This window comes from Oryctolagus cuniculus, chromosome 1 (genome assembly GCF_964237555.1).
Source record: "Oryctolagus cuniculus chromosome 1, mOryCun1.1, whole genome shotgun sequence".
NCBI lineage: Eukaryota > Metazoa > Chordata > Mammalia > Lagomorpha > Leporidae > Oryctolagus > Oryctolagus cuniculus.
The window spans coordinates 213,221,532-213,248,772 of record NC_091432.1 but is presented as its reverse complement, the minus strand read 5'-3'; the positions used below and the strand labels follow the sequence as shown (position 1 = coordinate 213,248,772).

Here is a 27,241-nt window from a genome sequence, read left to right as displayed (position 1 = left end):
AAGCACCTGGCTCCTGCCTTCGGATCAGCACGGTGCGCCGGCCGCGGGGCGCCGGCCGCAGCGGCCATTGGAGGGTGAACCAACGGCAAAGGAAGACCTTTCTCTCTGTCTCTCTCTCTCACTGTCCACTCTGCCTGTCAAACAAACAAACAAACAAACAAAAAAAAAAAGGGGGGGTGTTCATTATTCTCCAGCTCAATAGTAGGCCTCTTTTCTCCTGTTTATCTCCTTTGCTCTCCTTTTCCTCTCCCTAGCCCTATACCCTCCTTCTGCTTTTTCTTTTTATGAAAATGTTTCTCTGGATCGGCGCTGTGATACAGCGGGTTAAAGCCCTGGCCTGAAGCGCCGGCATCTCATATGGGCGCTGGTTCGTGTCCCGGCTGCTCCTCTTCCAAACCAGCTCTCTGCTATGGCCTGGGAAAGCAGTAGAAGATGGCCCAAGTCCTTGGGCCCCTGCACCCACATGGAAGACCCAGAGGAAGCTCCTGGCTCCTGGCTTCGGATTGGCGCAGCTCCAGCTGTTGTGGCCATCCAGGGAGTGAACAATTGGATGGAAGACCTCTCTCTCTCTGCCTCTCCTCTCTCTGTGTAATTCTTTCAAATAAATAAATAAATCTTTTTTTAAAAAAAGAAAATGTTTCTCATACTTTGATGCATGAAAAAAAATACCTCAGAAGCTTGTTACATACAGATTCCCAGACCTTATCTGCCGTTCTGACTTCCTAGATGAGGAATCTGCATCTTTTTTTTTTTTTTTTTTTTTTTGGACAGGCAGAGTGGACAGTGAGAGAGAGAGAGAGAGAGAGAGAGAAAGGTCTTCCTTTTTGCCGTTGGTTCACCCTTCAATGGCCGCCACGGCTGGCGCACTGCGGCCGGTGCACCACACTGATCCGAAGGCAGGAGCCAGGTGCTTCTCCTGGTCTCCCATGGGGTACAGGGCCCAAGCACTTGGGCCATCCTCCACTGCACTCCCTGGCTACAGCAGAGAGCTGGCCTGGAAGAGGGGCAACCGGGACAGAATCCGGCACCCAGACCAGGACTAGAACCTGGTGTGTGCCAGCGCCGCTAGGTGGAGGATTAGCCTAGTGAGCTGCGGCGCCAGCCGAATCTGCATCTTAACAAGGGTGCCAGATGATTCTTATCCCACACTGAAAACCACTACCATAGAAAGTGCAGGAATCTTCATCGTTCTTATCCATAACACTAACTGGGGAGGTGTAAATGGTGCTGTTGACATCATTCTCTATTTTCCAGTCTCATTTCCTGGCCCTCAAACGCATTGACTCAGACCCCACACACTCCCTTGGATGCAGCGTAGCTTTCTGCGTAGTTTGGAGTCTGTACTGTGGCTAAGGAACATCCCCAAGCCCTCCCTAGTCACATGTGGTGACTTCATCTCATTATATATCACACCAGTAATTACCACCTTCATCATGACCACAATAACTGCCATTTATTTAGCCCCTACTAAGTACGAACACTGTGCAAAATATTTTACTAGCATTGTCTCACTTAGTACAGTAACTCTACGAAGCAGATACTATCATTATCCCCACCATCCAGAAGAGGAAACAGACAGTAGTGGCAGTTAGGCTCAAGGTCACGAACTTGTAAGTGGTGGAGCCACTTGATTCCAGACTGAGCTAACTGCAAATCCCGTGATCGTTTTCCACAAAGGCCCCTGCCAGAGATTTCCTGTAGCAATCACAGCCACCATAATAGTAACACTGCATTTTTTCCTGGCATCAAAATAAACTCCAAAGAATGGAAGATTTAAAAGTAAAAAGATGAGGGAGCCGCTGCCGCGGTGCGGCGCTTAAGCTGCTGCTTCGGGTGCTCACGTTCCAGCACCTGGGATCGAGTCCTGCCTCCGCTTCTGATCCAGCTTCCTGCTAATGCAAATCCTGAGAGGCAGCAGGATTGGCTAAGGACCTGGGTCCCTATCAACCACATGGGAGACCCAGAGGGTTCCTGACTTTGGCCTGGCCCCGCCCTGGCTGTTACAAGCATTTGGAGAGTGAATCAGCAGATAAAAAGATCTCTCTCTTTCTCTCCCTCTCTCTCTCTCTCTCTCTCTCCTTTCAAATAAAAATAAATAAACTTTTTAAAAATAAATAAAAGTAAAAAGATGAAGCTTGTAAGGTAATTGGACTTCTCATGTCAGATAAGATAAAGAAAGCCTGCTATTTTCTCTCTCTCTCCCTGGTCTCTAGTCACTGGTGAGGCCAAGGCAACTTCCGCTGGCTGACAAGGTCACAGCAGAAGATCTCAGCAAGGCGTGTGAAGGACAGCTGCAGTCCTAAGGTGGTTTTAGGTTTTTTGGGAACTACACTCTGCTTAAGAATGCCGGAGCTTCCTGGTGGTCCTGCTAATGATTGCGGTATTCCTAATTTTAGGGAAGAACGCTTAGTCTCATTATCCCCAAAATGTCCTTTGCTTTGTAGAATTTTAATCAAGCAGAATGTTAGTGTAGGAGAAAGGGTTAATGCTTTATGCAAGATTGAGCTGTTTATGGAAAAGAATTAAAAGACAACAGGCTCGTTGGTAAATACTTCCCACTAGAATAAAGATAAATGTTATTAAAGCTTAAATTCAACATATGCTACAAATACTACAATGGTTAGGATGTCAAAACTGTAGAGCAGATCTAAGTGAACCTTTAAATAAGTCCAATAAAGAAATTAGAGTTAAAGAAAGAACTGCACAGAGGGGATACATTTTTTAAAAAAGGGCCTGCTTTGAACTTGGATTAGGAAGGTACTATTCTAGCTTGTGTAACCAATTTCTGCATAGCTCAACAGCACTCCAGGCCTTGGCTTGTGTGGGCAGCCCGTTGTCTCGTCTGTGATTGTAACCCATGCTCTGAATAAGCCTTTGAAAATCAAAGAAATTGTACTTAGAAAAAAAAATGGACAACAGACTCGTTATTGTGAGAAAAAAAGAATCATTATTTGACTTATGATATAAAAATATAGTCTGGTGCTTGAGAGCCAGAGCCCTGCCATCAGCCTTGCTGTGAGTGTCTCTCATTTCTCTCACACCTTGGGGCCCCTGGACTGGCTGGAGCTGGTCTCCGGCAAGTTACAACTAAAAATGATGAACAGATATAACATACAGCCCCTTGAAAAGTAAGCAAAAACAGGCAGATACAGTAGCAAATTTCTTGGGTTTTCTTCCCTTTTCTGTTGTGTCACAATCATGGAACTGTGGTGGTAGCCGTGGAGGCAGTCAAAAAATTGTTTCTCTGGTCAGGAAATTGGAGAGAGAGGCTTCTGCAGTCTCAAAGCAAGGGGAGAACTCCTGTTTCCTTTTTCTGTTTTTCCCTTTGGTTCTTTGCCTAAAGATGGGTCCCCATCACAGAAGTCTGCTACAGCAGGAAGGCTACAACAGATAAACGTGTAAGTAAAACCCCTTCCTTCTGGGCAAAGCATCAGAGCATGTGAGCTGGACCACAGGAGAAAGAATTTCCCAATTCTGTGTGTGAACCTTCATGACTGTTAAGCCTAACCCTGAGCTGTGTATGCATAGGAAAGACCCAGTGCAGTACAGAAAACGCCTGGAAAATGGAACCATGATTTTAACCACCATCCAGGTCTCAGATCAGTCCATGAACAGCACGAGACAGACCCAAAACACCTTAGCAAAGATTTGAAAACCAAGCTTGTACTGGAACAACCAACTACAAAAGGAGACATAGAACTTGCAACCTGACTCTAACAAGGCCTGCTGAAACACAAAAATCAACATTGCCAGACATTTTAGGAAGAATCAGAGTCACATGATATAATATTTAAAATGTCCAGAACATGATCCAAAATTAATCAGCATATGGAATTATGGAAATCACGTCAAGATGCTAGCCCTTGAATGGTCTCAACATTGGAACTGTCAGACATTTAAGCAGTAATCACAACCATGACCCATAAGATAAAGGAGAACTCTCTTGAAATAAACAGTAAGATGAAAGTTCTCTGCAGACAACATACGATCTGCAATAAAAGATTCCCTGGTGGATTCAACTGCAGAATGGAGAAGACAGAACATGAACATTGACAGAACATGAACACGAACATGAAAAATGATTAAAATAAATTAATAGAAATTAATCTGAATAACAGAAAGAACAAAGGTTGAAAAACAATGAACAGAGCCCTAGACACTTGTGGGGCAAAGTTAAAAGTTTCAACATTAGTATTACTGGAGTCCTGGAAGAAAAGATTAATACAGGAAACACATTTGAAGAAATGATGGCCAAAATTGCCCACATGCAGTGAAAGAAATAAATATTTACAAACTTGAGAAACAGTACATTTCAAACAAAATCATGCCCAGGCACATCACAATAAAACTCCCAAACATCAAAGAAAAATGTTGAAAATCTTATAAGAGCCTAACAACACATTACTTCTAGAGGAACAGTAACTTGAATGAATTTTGATTTCTCACCATAAACCGTCCAGGCCAGATGAACAACATCTTTAGAGTATAAGAAGAAAAGCACTTTTAAGCCAAAATGCATGAAGGGAAAAAAGCTGATAGAACTGAAAGGAGAAATGGATAAATCCATAACCATACTTGGAGAGGTCAACATTTTCCTCTCAGTAATTGACAGAACAAGTACACAGAAAATTGATAAACATATAACAAAGCTAAGCCGGCGCCGTGGCTCAATAGGCTAATCCTCCACCTTGCGGCGCCGGCACACCGGGTTCTAGTCCTGGTTGGGGCGCCGGATTCTGTCCCGGTTGCCCCTCTTCCAGGCCAGCTCTCTGCTATGGCCAGGGAGTGCAGTGGAGGATGGCCCAAGTGCTTGGGCCCTGCACCCCATGGGAGACCAGGAAAAGCACCTGGATCCTGGCTCCTGCCATCGGATCAGCGCGGTGCGCCGGCTGCAGCGGCGGCCATTGGAGGGTGAACCAACGGCAAAGGAAGACCTTTCTCTCTGTCTCTCTCTCTCACTGTCCACTCTGCCTGTCAAAAATTAAAAAAAAAAAAACATATAACAAAGCTGAATAACTCTCAACAACTTAGTCTGATAGACATTTATAGAGTTTGCTACCCAACAACAGCAAAAAAAAAAAAAAAGGCATTCCTTTTGCATTTACATAGAAAATTCATCAAGACAGGTGATATTCTGGGCCTGTGATTAAGCTTTAGCAAATTGAAATGAATTGAAATCAAATTGTGAATAATATTCTACTATCCCCCAACCATATTAGTATTTGCATAGAAAAAATATGGGAGAACTTTTTATGTGGGTTGGGGTATAATAGGGGCTGTTCACTTTCTGCTATATACATCTGAGTTTTAATATTTTATACAGTCCAAGTAGTATTTTTGTAACCAGGAAATAATACTGAGAGTTTTCTGTTCTCGTTGTTTGAAGACAGGTACAGACTTTTGTTTCCCTCAGAGTAAGTTTTCCCATTTAATTCACCAGGCCACTAGAATCCACGTAACTCCAATACCATTAAAAACTCAGGGCCATCGGCCCCCTCCCTCCCTCCACGTCCCTTCTTTCCTGCTTCCTTCTGGTAGTGGGTGACCATGACCACATCAACAACCAAGATATCATGTTTATCCTGATAGACTTTGTGTCTTTTTTCCATTAATGGACTTCTCTATCACTACTAGGAGTGGGAAGATCTTAGCTATTTGAATTTCCCTCTCATTGGAATCGTATACAAACCAGGACTTTACTCTGACTGAGGGTAGGAACAACACTTCATATCAAAGTACTTTGTGTCAAAGATCCAGATCTAAATCATTGCTCTGTCTCTAACCAGCTGTGAGAACTTGGGCAGCCTATTTTATTTGATTGGCCTCAGTTTCTCCATCTGCAAAACAAGTTGACAGAGATTGAAAAACACACTTGCAAATAGTAATCCTTCTTTGCCTTCTTTATCTACTGAGGAAAACTGTCTGTTTCCTTTGGGCTCTTCTCCTTCCTCCCCAGAACCTCACCCGCTTCCCCTAGCTTGCCAAGGGTGGTTTCCCACCATGCTAACAATGATTCTATCCTGTTGGTTGTTTCCCCAGATCTGTTATGCACAGCAGGTAATATTTGACTTATATTGAAAAGGACAGACAGCAACTGGTTTGGAAAAGAAAGAAGAAAAGGAAAAAGGGAAAGATGGGGGAAGCTAAAGCAGAAAGAGATGGAGAAAATTTTTTTAAAAAACTATGCCAGCCCAGCTTTGGGAGATTTAGGGGTGCGAGTTTAGACTAGGGAAAAGGAGAGCAGGGTATGAGACAGCTAATGGATGAGTGGGTAGATAAAATCATGGTCAGAATGAATAGGGAGGGAAGGAGAGGAAACATTAAAGAGAGGATGAAAGAACAGGGGGCATTTGTTCTGTGCAACTGACAAACTCTCTTTCAGGACTTTTTTGAGAGACAGTAGAGGTTCAACTTACTGTGTGATTCAACATGCAATAGTGCCTAGAAAAGACCACTGAGCAACCCCAATTCTTTGTGGGCAACACAGGGATAGCTCTCTTCATTCTTAACCAGATGGAAAAGCGCCAATGAGATCAAAATTATACAAACTATAATTATACAACATTATACAAATTTATACGAAATTATAATCGTTCCATTATCAAGTTTTCTTTGACTTTCTACTCAGTTCTTCGTTCAAATCGTTTACCCAATGCCATAAGCACCAAACTGTTTGGGTAGCAGGGAAATTGCAGGTAGGGTTGTACAGTCTTCACTCAGGTCTTTGAGAAAGGGACAGGGGTCACCTTCCACACCCTCCCAGTCAGCCAGCAACACTGAACTAGTTTAGACCATGTGTACTGCTGCTCGCCTGCATCCCCCTTTAGAGCCACCTCTGTGTGTTTTTCTGCTTCTCTTACTACACCGTGAACATAGTGGGCCAGAAATACCACCTGCTCATCCCCACCCGCTCCATCCAGCAGAGAGCTGAATGCATGTTAGGTAAATTAACTTGGGATAGTATTATGAGACATTAGTAGATTCTCAATCTCTCTCTCTCTCTCTCTCTCTCTCGCTCTCGCTCTCCCTCCCTCTCTCTCTCTCTCTCTCTCACACACACACACACACACACACAAATGACTTCAATTTATATACAACCCTGGAGAGGAGCTGATAAAACCTAAAATTGACTAAGTCTCTGTCACCAGGAATAATTGAGGGCCTATAAGAAAATCTAACTCAAGTCATAGAAAAACTAAGCTACCTTTGTTTTGCACATCTGAATTTTGAGCCCCAAAGCTCAGGTGCACTACAAATGTTTGTTGATTAAATGAAATAATGAGTGTTGGGGATAGGGTGTTTCTCCAGCAAGCTCTTGGTGGAGTTGTCTTGGCTGCTTTCCAAGAAAGATGGTAATTATTACAAAGAGCATCTGCTTTCTGGTCCCGGCATGGCCAATTATTAGCCATGGCTCCTGCAGTAAGTTTCAAGTCTTCCTATCTGTAAAATGGGGTTAAGATACTTGCCCTGCCCTCCTCACAATGTTATCAAAAGGATGCAATGGGATAAAGTATGTGTAGGTCCTTCACATGGGACTAGCATGGGGATCACCCCTAGCTTGTGGTCCAGGAAGCAAGACAAAAGTAAGAATGAACTCACAGATCAGAGTTCTCCAATGCCCCTCTTTTTAACCACACCAGTTTTCTAGAACTGGAAAGGAACCGTGACTAAATTCTCCCTGGAACCACATCAGTGCTAAGTGGAGGCTGTCACGGCTCGCACTCGCCAGACCCACAGCAGGCACCACGAAGATATTCTCAAGGCAGAAGACAGAGATATTTGCATTGTGAAATAATCTGTCTGCTATGTGACAACAAATTAAGCCCTGGGTGACTATTCCCATAAAACACGTCCTGTGCTGAGCACTGCTATTATGGGGTGGATAGACCTGGTAAAGAATCAATTAAAACTCTGACACATTCGATGGAGCGCCAAGACCTGTTTCACAGGTTTCCCCAGAGGAAAATCATCATGTTACATTACGCTTTGGAAGGCGATCGAGGCAAGATTTCCGAGACAAGTGCCGAGATTTACAAGACAGATTTCAGCTTTTCCAAATCCTCTTTTGAAGTGCTATTCAAAGGATTACAGCATTCAAGTCACCATTAATCCAAGAGCATCATGGTGGAGCAAGAGGAGTCGCCGTCCTGTGAGCATGCCCCAGAACGCTGTAAGTTCCCTTACAAAACGCATTTTTAAAGAAATCGTAAAAATGTTGCAAGGTGGATGTGTATACCCGTTTTTGAAGTTAAGGAAGTAAGACAGGTGGGATGTTAAAACTGGAATTCCTTGCTATTTGTAAAATAGGGCTGATCTACAACAAGGGGCAACTTTTGTTTGGGAACATTTTTAAATGCAGTTGTAGAATTTCGAGAAGAGCCTCATAAAAGGTGAACAAGAGGGTTGATCGTGGAAGAGAAAGAAAGTCTGTGGTTACCACTGCTTAAACTAAGTTTCTATGACAGCAAGTGGGAATGGTAATGAAAAGAGCAATGTGGGGATTTTTTTTTTTTTTTTTTTTTTTGGCTAATTCAGACATCTGTGTGACCATCTTTTAATCTCATTGCCTGAAATAACTTCAGTCAGGGGTTTTCAGGTTCATGCAGCCTCTCTTCAGAAGCAATGCCTACATGTGAGCTTCAGCAGAAAGAGGGAACCGGGCAGGACCGAGACAAGTCAGCATCAGCAGTGAGCGCAGTTGAGGGCCAAGCCAGGCTGAGCTGAGCGAGGTGGTCAGCAGGGTGGGAAGTGGGTCAGGGGGTTGGGCCAACCCCTGACCCTGCAGACTCATTCAGAAGCAATGAGAGAAAAGACAACAGGAGGGTGGCATGTAAGTGTTACACTCTCAAGACATCTCCCCAGGAGAGAGAGAGAGACAAAGACAGAGAGAGAAAGAGAAAGGGAAATCCATGGCACAAGGACAAGGCCAGGCCTGCCCGCTCACGTGCTCAGCTCTGCTACGGAGCAGGACGTGCTCAGAGAAATGCTCTCATGGTGCAGGAATCTGTTCAGTTAGAAAAGTAGAAATGCCTGGTGCTCCTGCTCCCAAAATCTGACCGCGACATCTTTATTTTTTTCAGGATAAGCAGTTGAGAAGAGTTAGGGGGAATGGAGACCCCATTTTTAGCCAAGCATACTATTCACTATAATTTTTCAAAAAGATTGTTGGGCTCTTTTCTTGTTGGAGTTGCTGTTTAAATCCTTCAGGTTTCCTCTATTGGTTGAGGAAAAAAAAATGTTGCTGCAGAATAATGCATACGTGTATCTGTTAATGCCTTCTTCATCTTGTACAACAGGGGCCTCTGAGAGCTACAGATGGGGGCTCAGAATATGCAGTAACCTTGCAGTCTCAAAGCCTTGCCAAGGTCCTTGGGGCTATTGAGAGACAAGATGTCAGGCCAGGTCCCCACCCTGCTCTGCACTCTGCCCTCCCCCCAGCTCTCTGCAGATGCACATTCCAACATTTCCCCAGGAGCTCATAGTGGGCAGGTGGAGGGGGGATGTTTCCACTCTTTGAAGCAAACAAAAAAAAAAAAAAAATTGAGTATCCCTGGATGAATGTTTGGCACAGCAGTTAAGATGCTACTTGGGGTACCCACACCCCACATCAGAGTGCCTGCTTTCAGTCTCTGCTCGGCTTCTGATTCCAGCTTCCTGTTAATGCACACCCTAAGAGGCTGCTGCTATTACTTGGGTCTCTGCATGCATGTGGGAGACCTGGATTGAGTCCCTGGCTCTTGGCTTCAGCCAGGCCCAAGTGGGCTGTTGTAGGCATTTGGAGAGTGAACCAGTGAATAGACGGTCTCCCTCTGTCAATCTGTCTTTCAAATAAAATGAAAAATAAATAATTTTTAAATCAAATATCATTAAAATAGTCAACTTTCTCATTTGAAAGAAAGGAGAATTTAATTTCTCAGAGAATTATAATGAGTTAGTCAAAGGCAAACCAGCAATATAATCCCAGTGAATGGATAACTAGTTTACTATACTGGTCTTCCTTTTCTCTTTTCTCAAAGGAGTTGATAGAGTCTTCTCTATCTCACCCACTCTCCACTTTGACCCAGTTCCTTACTCATAGTCCAAAACCTTATCACAGCATATCTTCCAATGGGTAAAGCCACATGTAACCCCTCTGTGGTTAATACAATCCCCCCAACACTGAACACCTGCTTTGTGCAGCCCCGTGCCAAGTCCTAGAGACCTGCAGATGAACAGGACACAAACCCTGCATTCAAATATATTATAATCTGTTAGGATCAAAAAGATCTGAGAACTGTGCTATGAAAGACATTTTATTGACTGCACTCTATTTTTGAAAAACAACAGAAAGGGAAGGAAAACAGTGCACCGATTCCCTAAAATGTCAAACACAATCAATCCTCTTATGGTTCTGTAAGTCCATATGGATGTGTGTATATGTGTGTGTGTATGTGTGTATAACATATATGAGTCATATATATAATACATACTATGACTCATCTATTATATCATTGTATATAATATTATATTGATTACTATATATAATAATATATGTAACATGCGTATAGCCAAAAGAATTGAAAATTGGTACTCAAACAAATATGTGGACACACATGTATTAAAAGTATCCAAAAGGTAGAAACAACCCAAACATCCACCAATGGATGAACAGATCAACAAATTGTGATACCTCCATACAATGGAATATTACTCGGCCATAAAAAGGAAGGAAGGAAGTTCTGATCCATGCTACAATGTGGATGGGTCTTGAAAGTATTCTACTAAGTGAAAGAAGCCAGACACGAGAGGCGTCACACTGCATGACTGCATTTACACGGAATATCCAGAACAGGCAAATCCACACATACAGGAAGAAGATCGGTGGTTGCCAGAGATTATAAAAGAGGACAATCAGGGAAGTGACTGCTAGTGCAACAAGGTTCCTTTTTTGGGGAAGCATGAAAATTTTCCCAAACTGGATAATAGTGATCAATGCACAACATTGTAAATACATGAAACATCAGTGAATTATTCTGTTTAAAAGTTACTTTTATGTTATGTGAATTTCACCTCAATTTTTTTAAAAATTTATTTACTTATTTGAAAGGCAGAGTTGCAGAGAGGCAGAGGCAGCGAGAAAGAGGTCTTCCATCCACTGGTTTACTCCCTGGATGGCCACAACAGCCGGAGTTGGGCCGATCCGAAGCCAGGAGCCAGAAGCCAGAAGCCAGGAGCTTCTTCTGGGTCTCCCATGCAGGTGCAGGGCCCTAAGGACTTGGGTCATCTTCTACTGCTTTCCCAGGTCTTAGCAGAGAGCTGGATTGGAAGTGAAGTAGCTGGGACTCACCCATATGAGATACCAGCACTGCAGGCAGCGGCTTTACCCACTACGCCACAGTGCCAGCCCTCGCCTCAGTTTTAAAAAGAGAAGAGAAAGGAATGTAAAGGGCTCTAAAGAGGCTCTGTGGAAGCCAGGGAGCAAGCTGGTAAGATTCGTAGAGGATCAGTTCCTGCAGGCCTGCAAGGTCCCTGGACTCGATCTTGGGAGAAGTGGCATCCCCAGTAGCTTTCAGCAAGAGGATGCCTTGATCAGATCTCTGGTTTAGACTGGACATTCTGAGTGGAGAACTGACCACAGTAAGGCGGTTCTGGTCTCGCTGAAACACACTGGCTGGCCCAATGTGAAATCACAAGGCTCATACCCATATGTAAAATACCTGTCCGAGCAAGGTCTAAGGTTAAGTGGCTGGAATCCTGTCCCGCTAAAATTGAAATCAGAAATTTTAACTTCAATGAAAAACAGTAGCCACAGTTCTTTTGAGATCGATTTTTTTTATACCACATAAGCCCATCTTTTTGCATTCTACCAGCTTTGATATTGATAGGGTTTTAAAAGCAAAATTAAAGTGCTTCCTGTTCCTCTACAGATTACTCAAAAAGATTTGCCCTTGAACAAATACTTCAGCAAGGAGGCAAGCCTGTTCTGGATGAAAGCAAACTGCAATCCAAAAATAGGTTTGAGAAATAAGCCAAGATCCAAAATTAATACATTTGTCTCAGTCTCAATTTTGGCACTATTAGCATGTCAAGAACTTCTGCACACTGTAATATTTTTGAAGTAGCCAGTTGGATTACTTTTTGTACAGAGAGTAAAAGTTTTAATTTTTATGATCTGCTCCATTTGCATCTAAGCACTAAATTCAATGTAACCTGTCAGAATCATATAGAACTAATCAAGCCAAACTTTGAAGGGCATTCCAAAGATCTCGAACCTATAGTGGTGGCTCTGCTGGTCAGCTTCCCCAGGTCTTTTTTTTTTTTTTTTTTCTGACAGGCAGAGTGGACAGTGAGAGAGAGAGACAGAGAGAAAGGTCTTCCTTTGCCGTTGGTTCACCCTCCAGTGGCCGCCATGGCTGGCGCGCTGCGGCCGGCGCACCGCGCTGATCCGATGGCAGGAGACAGGTACTTCTCCTGGTCTCCCATGGGGTGCAGGGCCCAAGGACTTGGGCCATCCTCCACTGCACTCCCTGGCCACAGCAGAGAGCTGGCCTGGAAGAGGGGAAACCGGGACAGAATCCGGCGCCCCGAACCCGGTGTGCCGGCGCCGCAAGGCGGAGGAATAGCCTAGTGAGCCATGGCACCAGCCTTCCCCAGGTCTTTCTAAACTAGTGCCCAAGAGGCCTGAGGGAAATCCAAAGGCTGAGATGTTTCCTGGACTTTGAGTGCTAAAGTCAAAACACCACATGGGGGCTGGCATTGGGGCACCGCAGGTTAAACAGCCACTGGCATCCCATTTGGGAGTTCAAGTCCCAGCTGCTCTACTTTCCATCCAGCTTCCTGGTAATGTACCTGAGAAGCAGTGGAGGCTGACCCCGGTGCTTAGGCTTGTGCCACCCATGTGGGAGACCAGGGTGGAGTTCCAGGCTCCTGGGTCAGCCAGGCCCAGCTCCACCCATTGCAGTCATTTGGGGAGTAAATCAGCAGAAAACACTCTCTGCTCTTCTTGCTCTCTCTCTCCTCTCTCTCTTTCTTTGACACACTGCCTTTCAAATAAATAAATGTAAAAAAATTGCAGGGCCCAGTTTCGACCTGCACCAAAATCTCTTCCAAAATTCTCTCTTTGATATTGGATCCATTTCATTTAGAAAGCAACAGCAGGCGCTGCAGCTCACTAGGCTAATCCTCCGCCTTGCGGCGCCAGCACACCGGGTTCTAGTCCCGGTCGGGGCGCCGGATTCTGTCCCGGTTGCCCCTCTTCCAGGCCAGCTCTCTGCTGTAGCCCGGGAGTGCAGTGGAGGATGGCCCAAGTTCTTGGGCTCTGCACCCCATGGGAGACCAGGATAAGTACCTGGCTCCTGCCATCGGATCGGCGCAATGAGCCGGCTGCAGCGCACCAGACATGGCAGCCATTGGAGGGTGAACCAACGGCAAAGGAAGACCTTTCTCTCTGTCTCTCTCTCTCACTGTCCACTCTGCCTGTCAAAAAATAAAAAATAAAATAGAAAAAAAGAAAGCAACAACAGCAGTTATGGAGGGAGAGGAAAACCTGGGCATCATCTGCCACCCATGGTGTAGAAAGAAGTGCAGTTGGCCTCCACATCCATGAGTCCCCATCTGTGGATCTGACCAACCGTAGGTGGAAAACTGCCTTTGTACTGAATGCACAGACATTTTTTCTTGTTATTATTCCCTAAGCAATACAATGCACCAACAATTTATATGGGAGCCTTTACATCGTATATGATACTACAGTAATGTAGAGATGATTGTCAGCATATGAGAGAATGTGCACAGGTCATGTGTAAATACTGCACTATTTTCTACCAGTGACTTGAGCATCCCTGGGTTGGGCATCTGCGAGGGTCCTGGAACCAAGCCCCTGCAAGTACTGAGGGATGACAGCACATTCAGAGAGAAAGAATTATTTTCATGAGATCGCACACTTACAACTTGAAACAGATCAGACTTCACATCTGAGTGCCACAGCAATGCTGTGGCTTCCGGGCAGGTGGCAAGGGAATTTTCTTTACCTTCCTCATCATTCCTTCAGCAACTGTTGACTGAGGTCCACCTTGTGCCAGGCTTGGGAGCACGGGTTAAGATCCCAAGATGAGATATGCACCCCTGACCTGGGAAGATGCTCACAGGCCAGAGACCATGCAGAGGAGAGGCACTGGTGACAGCCTGGTCTCAGGAATTGTCACTAATAACTAAAGCCCTGGGCTTGTAAGAACCAGACACTGGGGGCAGCTTTGTGGTGACACTGGCATCCCATATGAATGCCTTTTTGAATCCCATCTGCTCCACTTCTGATCCAGTTCCCTGCTAATGCACCTAGGAGAGTAGAAAAGATTCCCGAGTAGTTGGGCCCCTGCCACCTACATGGGAGACCCAGGAGAAATTCCAGGCTCTTAGCTTTGGTCTGACCCAGTCCCAGCCATTGCAGTCATTTGGGAAGTAAACCAGTGGATGGAAAATTGATCTCCCCTTCTTTCTCTCTTCAAATAAATAAAAATAAATCTTAAAAAAAGAGAGACAGGCATTCACATACATCATCACTCATTCTCACAACAAAACCTCTCCAATTTAAAGATACAAAAATAAAAACTGAAGCTTACAAATGTTATGGAACTTACCCAAAACCACCTGGCTAGTAGTGGCAGAGGCAAAAAGTAAAATCAGATTTGGAACAAGGTCCACTTGCTTCCAAAACCTCTACCAATTCTGCTATTCCTAGTCCCCTCCCAGCATGATCAAGATTAAGATCAAGGTCATTCTGATTTCTTACTCCAGTTTATCTTAGCCTTTCATCAGAGAGCAGCAATATCTACATTCTGGATTGATAGCAAAATTTCCAGGCTTTAAACATTTAAGCTAATTGAAAGGGTAGCTGGAGGTGGGAGAGTATTTATGGTTAATGAGCAGAGAACTGGAAACTGCTACTAGAAGTTAGGTTAGCATGTCACACGGGGACAGCATATGGCATTAGTGGTTAAGGTGCCACTTGGGATGCCCTGAACCCGTATCAGAGTGCCTAGGTTTGAGTCCTAGCTCCACTCATAATTCCAGCTTCCCATTGTGGACCCCGGAGGCAACAGGTAATAGTTCACATAGTTGAGTCCCTGCCCCCCATGCAGGAGACTTGAATTGAGTTTCTGGCTTCTGGCTTTGGCCTGGCCCAGCCCCAGCTATTGTGGGCACTGAGGAATGAACCAGCAGCTAGGATATTCTCTCTCCCTTCCTTCCTCACTCCTTCCCTCTCTCACTCTTGTCAAATAAATAAATTTTTTAAAAATTTAAAAGAAGATGGAATACAAAGAAAACACTGGGGAAAATCTTCACAATGCTGGATTTGGCAATGACTTATTTGATAAGATGCCAAATGTATAAGCAACACAAGAAAAAAATATACAAATTGGACTTCACCCAAATGAAAAAGTTTTATGTATGCAGGACATTATCAACAGAAAAAAGGCCACCCAAAGTATGGGGGAAATACTTGCAAAGCACACACGCGACAAAGGCATTAATATCCAGGATATGTAGAGAATTCCTAAAACTCAACAGCAACCAAAAAACAAATAACCTGAATCAAAAATGGACAAAGTACTGCAACAGAAACTTCTCCAAAGATGATATACAAATGGCCAGTAAGGACTCTTACTTATCAGTAACTAGAGAAATGCAAATCAAACACATAGTGAGATAGCCTTATGTAGTCACTGAGATGCCTATTACTGAAAAGAAAAGAAAATCTAAGAAAACAATGACAGTGTTGACAAAGGATATGGAGACACTGGAGCCCTAGTGCACTGCAGATAGGGGTGTAAAATGATATAGCTACAATGTAACATAGTATAGTGGCTCCTCAAAAACTGAAAAATAAAACTTCCATTTGACCCAGCCATTCTACTTCACTTCTGCCTGTACACCCAGGAGAACTGAACACAGGGACACGAGGAAATATTTGTACACCCATGTTCATAGCAGCATTATCCTCAGAAGCCAAATGGGAAAGCAAACCGAGTGTTCATCAATAGGTGAACTGATAAACAAGTGTAGTATATTCAATGGGATATTCAACCAAAAAAAATGGAAGGAGATTCTTATATATGCTACAGTGTGAATACCTCTGAAAACACACGAAATGAAATAAGACAGTCATATAAAGACAAATGGGTGTTATATGGTTCCAATCAGATGAGTGTACTGTATAAAGTTCAGGGAATTAAAAGATTAGTTTATTTGGGTGCAAGAATATTTTGAAATTCATGTATATAATTTTCAAAAAGTTTATGAAAAATACATATTATGAAAAATGATCCATGGATTTAAACTGTTTTGCACCCAAATAAACTTATATTTTGATGCCATTCTCCAAGAACTTTTGGATATGCCTTCAGGTGATATGGAATAACGATTGCCAGGGAGCAGAGAAGGGGTAGGGAAGTGTTGAATGGGCACAGGATTTCAGTTTGGGATGATGTAGATGCTGCGAGGGATAGTGATCAGTGGTGATGGGTGCACAACAATGGAATATGCTTCTTAATGCCACTGAGCTATTACCTACAAATGGTTAAAATGGTAAATTTTATGTTATGTATATTTTACCACAATAAAACAACAAAAAAAGTAGCATGCAGAGCACATGCATCCAATGAGCTTAAGTTCCCCCCAAAGTTCCATTTAATGACAAAAATAAAGCCTTTTAAAAATAGCCATTAGATGGGAGGTTATTGCTTTCATGGACATAGTTTTAGTTTTGCAAGATAAGCAGAGTTGTGGGAATTGGTTGTATGATAATGTGCATGTTCTTGCTAGTGAACCATTCACTAGCTGTGTACTTTACCACAACTAAAAAAATTTTTTTTTGAAAAACCACTGGAGGGTCAGACATTGTGGCACAGTGGGTTAAGCCTTAAGACACCTGCACCCCAAACTCCAGTGCCTGAGATCAAGTCTCACCTCTGCTTGCACTCCAGCTTCCTGCTACTATCCCTGGAAGGCAGCAGATGATGACCCAAGTATTGAGCTTTTGTCACCTACACAGGAGACCCAGATAGAGTTCCTGGCTCCTAGCTTTGGCCTGATCCAGCCCAGACTGTTGCAGGTTTTTGGGGGATTGAATGAGTAGATGGAAGATGCAAGACTGTGTGTGCATTTGTATCTTTCTCTCTGTCACTCTGGCTTTCAAATAAATGAAGAATCTTTTTTGAAAAATCATTGGAACACTAGAAAGCAAGAATGAATATTAACAACTAACCAGAAACTGTGAGGAATTTCTGAATGACATCAGAGGGGGTTGGAGTGAAGGACAAATAGGGATGGAGAAAGCTCAGTGGAAAATGCTTGCAAGACTCCCTACTGTGTACAAGGGTAAGAAAGAGGAAGAGTGATTGAGAGACTGACCGGGCATTCCATAGGAGAGTGGTGCTCCGACTTGAGTAAGTGCTCACACACCTGGAGGGCTGGCTAGAGCACACATTGCTGGAAGTGGCTATTTAGCATAGCATTTAAGGTGCCTACCTTGATAGTGGAGTACCAGGGTTCAATCCCTGGCTCCACTCCTGACTCTAGCTTCCTGCTAATGTGCACCCTGAGAAATAACAGATGATGACTGGGTTCCTGCCAAATAGACCTGAATTGGGTTCCCAGTTAAGCGCTTCAGCCCCAGCCTGGTCTCAGCCATTGCGGGCATTTGAGGGAATGAACTGACAAATATGAGTACTCTCTGTCCATTGTCTATCTGCTTCACTCTCCATTTCCCTCTCTCCTTCTGCAATAGATAATTTTTTAAAAACGCACTGATTGTTGTGCCACCCACCCACCTTGAGTTTCTGATTCAGTTGACCTGGGATGGATTCTGAGGATTCGTATTTCTTTTAAGCTCCCCAGTGATGCTGACACTGCTGGTTTGGAGACATGTTTTCATAACCACTTTGAGCAACTACACATGCCAACCTATCTGTCTTGCACCCGTCATGAGAGATGGACAGCAGCATCTCTCCCAAGTGGCAGCACTCAGGGTAGATACCGAGGCTCCAGGGTCCTAGAAAACTCAAGGGTTGAAAGACAAGGAACCTCCACCCCAGAGGACAACTACCAGCACCCAGCCATCCTGCACACAGGCATGGGAGGCAGACCCTTGGAGCACAGCTCCAGCCATAATAAACTGAATAGTGACCTTTAAAACCAAAGAGGAGTAAGCAGCCATGAGTTGCCAAATATTTAATGAAGGCCAACACCTTAGAAGAGCCCCAATGTCAAGAAAGTGAGCCGATACACAAGCTAGTAGAATTAATCAAACAAAAATATGTGAAAATATGTATAACCAATACTCTCAAACAGACTCCAGAGACACATACACACAAGGAAAAATAAGAAAGAGAAGGAAGAATAAGAGGAGGAGGAAGAAAGAGGAGAAGAGGGCATTACAAACACACACACCTGCATAGACTTGCATATTTTTTAGGCATGACATATATGCAGTCTTGCATCCCTTTGGTGGGGATACGTTCTGATAAATGTCTTGTGAGGCAATGTTGTCATTGTGTGAACCTCATAGAGCGTACTTACACAAATGGCTATGACATCGCTAGGCAATACAATCTTTTTTTTTTTTTTTTTTTTGACAGGCAGAGTGGACAGTGAGAGAGAGAGACAGAGAGAAAGGTCTTCCTTTACCGTTGGTTCACCCTCCAATGGCCACCGCGGCTGGCGCGCTGCGGCCGGCGCACCGCGCTGATCCGATGGCAGGAGCAAGGTACTTCTCCTGGTCTCCCATGGGGTGCAGGGCCCAAGCACTTGGGCCATCCTCCATTGTACTCCTGGGCCACAGCAGAGAGCTGGCCTGGAAGAGGGGCAACCGGGACAGAATCCAGCACCCTGACCGGGAATAGAACCCAGTGTGCCTGCGCCGCAAGGCGGAGGATTAGCCTAGTGAGCCGCGGCGCCGGCCGCAATACAATCTTATGAAGCTGCCATTGTCAGTGTAATCCATCGTCGTCCAGAGCATCCATGTGCAGCACACGACTATTTAGGAAAGCCACCAATTATTAAGAGTACAGCTCAGTGAATTTTTACATTGCAAATACCCTTGAAATCATCACCTAGAGCAAAACAGAATAAAAACAGCCCTCTCTAAAGCTCCTTTCCCTGTCAGTAACCCCATCCTGTCACTCATCACCGTGGATCTGTTTCACTTGATTTTGAACTTCATATCAATGAAATCGGAGATGATGTGATCTTTTGCGTCTGACTCCTTCCCTCGACTCTGTGAGATTCATTCTCCTTATTGTGTAGCAGTAGCTTGTCCTTTTTAATTGCTACTAGTGTTCCAATGGAGATCGTATCAGTTTGTTTGTCACTTTGTTATGAATGGACTTTGGGTTGTTTCTAGCAGGACTCTTACAGTGACACTGCTAAGAATGTCCGTATGCATGTATTTGGCTGAACACTGGAACCCATTCGTCTTGAGTATACACTGAGTGGCATGTGTTTGGATGTAAGATTTATTTAAGTTTAACTTCAGTGAACACTACCAGCTTTCCAAAATGACTGTACTCAGCATCAATTATGAGAATTACAATTGCTCTGTTTCCTTGCCAACCAAAACACTAGATATTACAGTGTTTTCAGTAATGGCAAGAGAAGGGGAGAGGGTATCAGGTGATTTTAATATGTATTAGCCTAATGAATAATGATATTGAGCACCTTTCCATACGCTTAAAGATGATAGCCTCCTCTTTGAGTAATCTTTACAATATTTAATCTATGTTTTAAATTGGACTGATCCTTTTAAGAGTTCTTCAAATATGGTAGGTGCAAATCCTTTATTAGAGACATTTGTATTGCTAATATTCCTTATCAGTATGTGGCTTGCCTTTTCACTCTCTTTGTTGAGTTTTTTGATAAATAGAAGTGACTCATTTTAATGAAGTCCAATTAATCAAGCGTTTTTCTTACAATTTGTACTTTTTTGTATCCTATTTTAAAAATCTTTGCTTACTCTAAGAATATGAAGTTATTCTGCTATATTTCCTTTTAGAATCTTTATCATAATTTTATCTCTCACTTTTATATCCATGAGCCATCAAGAACTTTTGTGTATGGTGTTAGAGGGTCTTCTTATCTCTTTCATTTTTTATGGATATTCAATTGACACAACGCTCTTTAGTGAAGAGCTGACACTTTCTCCATTGATTTGCTGCAGAACATTTATCATCGATAACATGACCCTATATGAGTGGATGGTTGCTGGATACTCTATTCTATTTCATTGGTCTGCCTGTTTACCCATGTATCATATTTCTTAATTACTGTAGTTTTATAATAAGTTTACATCTGATAATGGAAGCCCTCAGCTCTGCTCTTCTTCAGTACCTACTTTGGCTATTCTAGATCATTTGCTTCCACACAAATTTTAGAATAAACTTGCCAATGTCCACTAAAAAAATCCTAAAACTTTTGTTGGCATTTCATCAAATCTATAGATAAATTTAAAGGAAGTTAATATTTTTATCAGTGTTGTGTCTTCCAATCCATCAGCAAGGTTTATTCCTCAACTTCATTCTTGTTTACCTTCTCCTAAAAATCTTTTATGATGCCAGTGTACCAGTCTTTGAAATCTTTCATTAGATTTGTTCCTAAGTAATTTATAAGTTTTGTCGCTATTGAATTTTAAATTTCTTATTTTCTAGTTGTTGTTGTTAGTATGTAGATGTATAAATGAATTTTGTATTTTGACTTTATATTCAGCTTCTAAATTTACTTTGTAAAACTTTATAGGTTATATCTTTTATTCATATTCAAATACATAATCTGTGAATAATAAGTTTTGTTTGCTCCTTTTCAATAGTTAGTTTTTTAAAAAAACTTATTAATGCAGTATCGTTTACATGAATTAATTCACCAATTTTAAGTATGCAACTTGATGAGTTTGGGTTAATGTACACAGTCACATAACCACCACCATAATGAAGCTATAAAATATATCCATTCCCGAAAGTTCTCACAGTGCTCCTTTGCAAAAAAGACTGGGGGAAAGTCCTGGACACAGAGGTTAAGCTTGAGGTAATTGGCATGGAGTGGCAGAACATAGGCCAGATGGCTTCTCTGAAAGAGGGAGGCTTGGAGGTCAAGCTTCTCCAGGACTTTGTTCCTTGACCTTGGTTGCCCATTAAAATCAATGGGAGGGAGGCTGGCGCTGTTGCACAGCAGGTTAACACCCTGGCCTGAAGCACCAGCATCCCACATGGGTGCCTGTTCTAGTCCCGGCTGCTCCTCTTCCGATCCAGCTCTCTGCTATGGCCTGAGAAAGCAGTGGAAGATGGTCCAAATCCTTGGGTCCCTGCACCCGCGTGGGAGACCTGGAAGAAGCTCCTGGCTCCTGTCTTCGGATCGGCACAGTTCCGGCTGTTGCAGCCATCTGGGGAGTGAACCAGCTGATGGAAGACCTCTCTCTCTCTCTCTGCCTCTCCTCTCTCTGTGTAATTCAGCTTTCAAATAAATAAATAAATATTTTTTAAAAAAATCAATGGGAGGATCCTCTTAAAATATCACTGCCTGGGGGCTGGCGTTTGATGTAAAAATGAAGCCACTGCTTGGGAGGTCCACATCCCATACTGGAGGGCCTCATCTGAGTCCCAGCTCCACTCCTTAGCCTCCTGCTAAGGTGCACCCTGGGAGGCAGCAGGTGATCAAGTAGTTGGGTGCCAGGCACCCATGTGGAAAACCTAGTTTGAGTTCTTTTAAAAAAATTTATTTATTTATTTGAAAGTAAGAGTTACACAGAGAGAGAAAGAGAGGCAGAGAGAGAGGTCTTCCATCCTCTGGTTCACTCCCCAGCTGGCTGCAACAGCTGGAACTGTGCCGATCCAAAGCCAGGAGCCAGGAGCCTCCTTCAGGTCTCCCATATGGATGCAGGGGCCCTAGGACTTGGGCCATCCTCTACTGCTTTCCCAGGCCATAGCAGAGAGCTGGATTGGAAGTGGAGCAGCCGGGACAGGAACCGGCGCCCATATGGGATGCCGGCACTGCAGGCGGCGGCCTCACCAGCTATGCCACAGCACCGGCCCCCTAGTTTGAGTTTTGAACTCCTGGCTTCTACCTGACCCAGTCCTAGCTGTTGCAGGCATCTGGGAGTGAACTAGTGAATGGATGCTTTCTCTGTGTGTCTGTCTCTGTCTCTCTTTGTCACAAATAAATAAAAAAGTTTTTTTTTTTAATTTAAAATACCACTCGACCCAACCTCCCACCGATTCTGATTTAATCATTGATGAGGCCCAGGCAATGGGTGTCTTCCAAAAATCCCACATGGTGATTCTCATGTGCAACCATGGCTGAGAACTACTGGGCTCAAAGAAAGTACTTTTTGCAGGTGAAAGTGTAGCCTTGTAAATTGTAAAAACTATATAATAACCATCTCTCAGCTGGCGCCGTGGCTCAATAGGCTAATCCTCTGCCTGCAGCGCTGGCACCCCGGGTTCTAGTCCCGGTTGGGGCGCCAGTTCTGTCCCGGTTGCTCCTTCTTCCAATCCAAGCTCTCTGCTGTGGCCCGGGAGTGGAGTGGAGGATGGCCCAGGACCTTGGGCCCTGTACCCACATGGGAGACCAGGAGGAAGCACCTGGCTCCTGGCTTCAGATCAGCATGGTATGCCGGCCACAACGTGCTGGCCGTAGCGGCCACTTGGGGGGTAAACCAACAGAAAAAGGAAGACCTTTCTCTCTGTCTCTCTCTCTCTCTCACTGTCTAACTCTGCCTGTCAAAAAAATTAAAAAAAAAAAAATAACCATCTCTCAAGGAAATCATTGAAAAGGAAACCACAATTCTGTCGCTCTTGCATGGCGAACAGTCTCAAGGCTGTCCACACGCAGATTCAATTTTGCACAACTGTACACATTGTGGGGGTGCAGCTGTGCTTTCACGGTTTCCATCATCATTTGTTACAAGCATCTTGCTTCCAGCCCTGCCTAGAAATGCAATTTAGGGTCACGATTCCAAGCCTCAGCTTTGGAGGGGACACAAAACTGGGCTAAAATAGATTTTTCACATATGAGCAGTGGATCTAAGGAATCTTCTTACCATATTTGAACTTCAGAGGTTCTACCTGTAAGCAGGGTTGACAATACTCAGCCCACAGGTTTATGCTGAGGGTTGGTGTTTGCAGTGCCACAGCAGGAAAACACCTAACAATCATCAGGCTTTCAGCCAATCGTGGCCGTTCCTACCATGGGGACAGGTAGAGTTCTTCACTGAAAGGAAGGACACTCTTTTGTTAAAGATGTATTTATTTATTGAAAAGGCAGAGTGACAGCGAGAGAGACAGAGACAAAGATTTTTATCTGTTGGTTCATTCCCCAAATGGTTGCAACAGCCAGAGCTGGGCTAGGCTAAAGCCCAGGGCCAAGAACTCCATCTGGATCTCCCACATGCATGGCTGGGGCCCAAGTACGTGGGCCATCTTCTGCTGCTTTCCCAGACACATTAGCAAGGAGCTGCATCAGAAGCAGAACAGCCAGGACTGGAATTGGCTGGCACTCAATATGGGATGCCAGCATTGCAGACAGCAGCTTCACCCACTGCGCCACTACAGGAATGACTTCTAAGGCAATAGGTGCAGATAGACCAAGGTTTTGGCAGAGGAATGAAGGACACTGGCTCGTGCTCAGGCACCCTGAGGCAGTGACTTGCAGAAGGCAGGAGTGTATATTTGTACATTACATGTGCATTCGCACACACACTGAAGAACTGGGAGTCCAGCTTCTCTCAGTGGAGTTAGCACCCCTGAACCTCACTCTGGGGACAGGAGAAGTCTAAAGGCTCCCTGGCTCCCCTGTATCAATGTCCTGCACAGTCACAGCAAAAGCCTTAAGTGGTGGCATGTTTCCCCTCCGTGATGCTGGAAAACCAGGCCAGCTCCTAGGGGGCCTGGGGGAACAGCCCCACAGGTCTTGAATTTGTCATAGGATGGCAGGCCCTGAGGAGGGAAGAAAAACTTTCTTATGTTAGGTAGGGGAGGAATATCAGGCCACTTAATTTGACTGTGGACAGAAATAACAGATAAAAATGTAAGAAAGTTAGGGCCAGCGCTGTGGCATAATAGGTTACGCTTCTGCCTGTGGCACCGGCATCCCATATGGGTGCTGGTTCATGTCCTGGCTGCTCCTCTTCCAATCTAGTTCTCTTCTATGGCCTGGGAAAGCAATAGAAGATGACCCAAGTCCTTGGGCCATTGCTCCCCTGTGGGAGACCCAGAAGAAGCTCCTGGCTCCTGGCTTTGGATCAGCCCAGCTCTGGCTGTTGTGGCCATTTTGGAAGTGAAACAGTAGATGGAAAACCTCTCTTTCTGTTTGCCCCCTCTCTGTCTGTAACTCTGCCTCTCAAACAAATAAATAAATATTTTTTTAAAAATGTAAAGAGGCACACATATACCAGGTGCTTGAATTAAATATTTACTCTTCACAACAATCCTATGAAGTGGGTAGTTATCTCCACTTTCCAGATGAGGAAACTGAAGCACAGAGCTGCTAAAAACTTGCCCAAGGTCACCCAATAAATGGCTGAGTCACAACCAAAAACTCAGTGGTCATGTTCTCAGCCATCATTGTATCCTGAGCAGGTGAAGTGGGACACAGGAGTTCAAATTAATTTGGAATGATTTTCATGAAAACACCATAGCATAATTTGCTCACTGCTCCTTATTCTGTTTCATTTTTAGCTGTAATGAATACCTTCATGCCTATGCCTATAGGGTTTCACTTCTGTTGACTTATCTCCTTAGGATTACTCCCTGCAAGTGGCCTTGCTTGATATTTGTGGCTATGTGTTTTATAGAGTTTTCCACATGGACTGCACTGATTTATGATGTCACCAGTAGGGTGAGGATAGCACTTTCACCACCTCCTCAAGCAGCTCCAGTGGAATTATTTGTATAAATAAATATACACTTCTGAAAACATATTTTTTAATTTAGTAGCTACAAAATTGGAAACTTGCATTATAGGGCTTACTGGTCAGCTGGGCTTCTGGAAGTTTCCCTTTATCCATGAACCTCACATTCACCAAGTCAGCTCACCTGAGGATACGCCACCATTCTCCATCAGCACAGGCCCTGAACTTGGGAAGTAAGGGGCCCACACCCTGGCTCTCATCTACAACATGCAATGGGTGCTACACGGGACTGGCTCGATTTTCTTCTCACTTTGTCAGCTGGCATTTGTGCCAGCCCGCTTTCCAGCATGGAATTTAAATGACTTTGAAGTCAGGCTAGCTAGCCTCCTGGTCATTGAAACTGGTGCTTCTCAAGACTTTATTGTCTCTACCCAACACAATCTACTGTAGATCTCGTTAAAATGGAGAGTCAGATTCGGTGGTCTAGCCAGGCCTGAGACTCTAACATACTCGCAGATGATGCTGATGTGCTGGTCCACAGATCACATTTTGAGTAGCAAGAACCTAAGACTCTCTTATTCCTTAGACACATAAGATATCAAATAAAGTCCAGAAGGTCCCCATTAGAACTCTGACCCCAGTGGCAGGCATTTGGCACAGCGATGAAGATGTTCCTTGGGATGCCCAGGTCCTACATCCCACATCAAAGTGTCTGGGTTTGAGTCTCAGTTTCACTCCTGATTCCAGCTTCCTATTAATGTAGACCCTAGGAGGCATACAGCAGGTGGTGGCTCAAGAAATTAGGAATTAAGTCCCTGCCAACCATGTAGGAGACCTGGATTGAGTGCCTGTTTCCAAGCTTTGGCCTAGCCCAGCCCTGGCCCCAACCTTGGCCATGGCAAGCATTAAGAAGTGAACCAGTAGATGATTCACTCGTGTGCTCTCTCACACACGGGTTCTCTCTCTCTCTCTCTCTCTAATACAGTAAATTTAAACCTCTCCGATCCCAGCTCTGCCACTGAAAGGTTCAGACACCTTGATCTAGATACACCCTCTCTACAACTCACTTTCCCCATCTGTACAATAAAAAGATAATACTGGACACTCTCTGAATCCCTTTGATGGTTATTATTTCCATCTTGAACTTATTTAGCCCATTTCCACACATCATTTATTCAACAAATATTTTGGGGGCCCAGATGTTGGACACAGGTGCCTACTTAAGTGCTTAAAATCTAAGGATTGGAGCCGGTGCCATGGCTCACTTGGTTATTAATCCTCTCCCTGCAGCGTCAGCATCCCATATGGGCACTGATTCTAGTCCCAGCTGCTCCTCTTTCAGTCCAGCTCTCTGCTGTGGCCCAGGAGGGCAGTGGAGGATGGCCCAAGTGCTTGGGTCCCTGCACACGCATGGGAGACCAGGAAGAGGCACCTTGCTCCTGGCTTCGGATCGGCATAGTTCTGGCCGTAGCGGCCATTTTGGGGGTGAACCAATGGAAGGAAGACCTTTCTCTCTGTCTCTCTCATTGTCTAACTCCATCTGTCAAATAAATAAATTTTTTTTTTTTTTTGACAGGCAGAGTGGACAGTGAGAGAGAGAGACAGAGAGAGAAAGGTCTTCCTTTGCCGTTGGTTCACCCTCCAATGGCCGCCGCTGCAGCCGGCGCACCGCACTGATCCGATGGCAGGAGCCAGGAGCCAGGTGCTTTTCCTGGTCTCCCATGGGGTGCAGGGCCCAAGCACCTGGGCCATCCTCCACTGCACTCCCTGGCCATAGCAGAGAGCTGGCCTGGAAGAGGGGCAACCGGGACAGAATCCGGCGCCCTGACCGGGACTAGAACCCGGTGTGCCGGCGCCGCAAGGTGGAGGATTAGCCTATTGAGCCACGGCGCCGGCCAAATAAATAAATTTTTTAAAAAATCTAAGGATCAACAAGCTGGACACAGCCCGTACATTTGTGGAAACTCAAGCCCAGTGGGAAGACAGGCAAATTAGAATTGGAAAATAGGTTGATACATGTTTACATAGGAACAGCTCAGAAGGCTGTGGAAGCAAATACGAAATGGATCTCACCCAGCTCAGAAGGGATGAGAGGAGACTTCCCACAGGGAATCATTCCTGAGCTGTCAGCTGAAGGCTGAGAGGCATGAGCCAGGCGAGGCTGGGCTTGGGAAGTGGGACCCTGTTCCAGGCAGAGGCAGAGGCACAACAAAGGACCTGGGCAAGGAAGAGCACAGGGGCTAGAAGAAATGGAAAGAGGGTCCTGTGTGCAGAACACGGAAGAGAGGTGGTAAGAGAGGAGCGGAAGTGTCACAGCATCCTGAGTGGTGGGGGTTTGAGTGCCCAGATGTGGACACTTCTCTGGGACAG

The 27,241-nt window shown here is 44.5% G+C and overlaps 1 protein-coding gene across 2 annotated transcripts in view; it reads left to right on the top strand.

The window, feature by feature from the left end:
• Positions 1-7,994: 7,994 nt before the first annotated feature.
• The window catches only part of PTPN3 (protein tyrosine phosphatase non-receptor type 3), a 157,523-nt gene continuing 138,276 nt past the window's right edge, over positions 7,995-27,241 (top strand). For both annotated transcript variants that reach the window (XM_070055403.1, XM_051855935.2), the window contains exon 1: positions 7,995-8,170. In XM_070055403.1, coding sequence (XP_069911504.1) covers positions 8,122-8,170 — 49 coding nt within the window. In that variant the 5' untranslated portion in view covers positions 7,995-8,121. The remainder of the gene's footprint in view (positions 8,171-27,241) is intronic.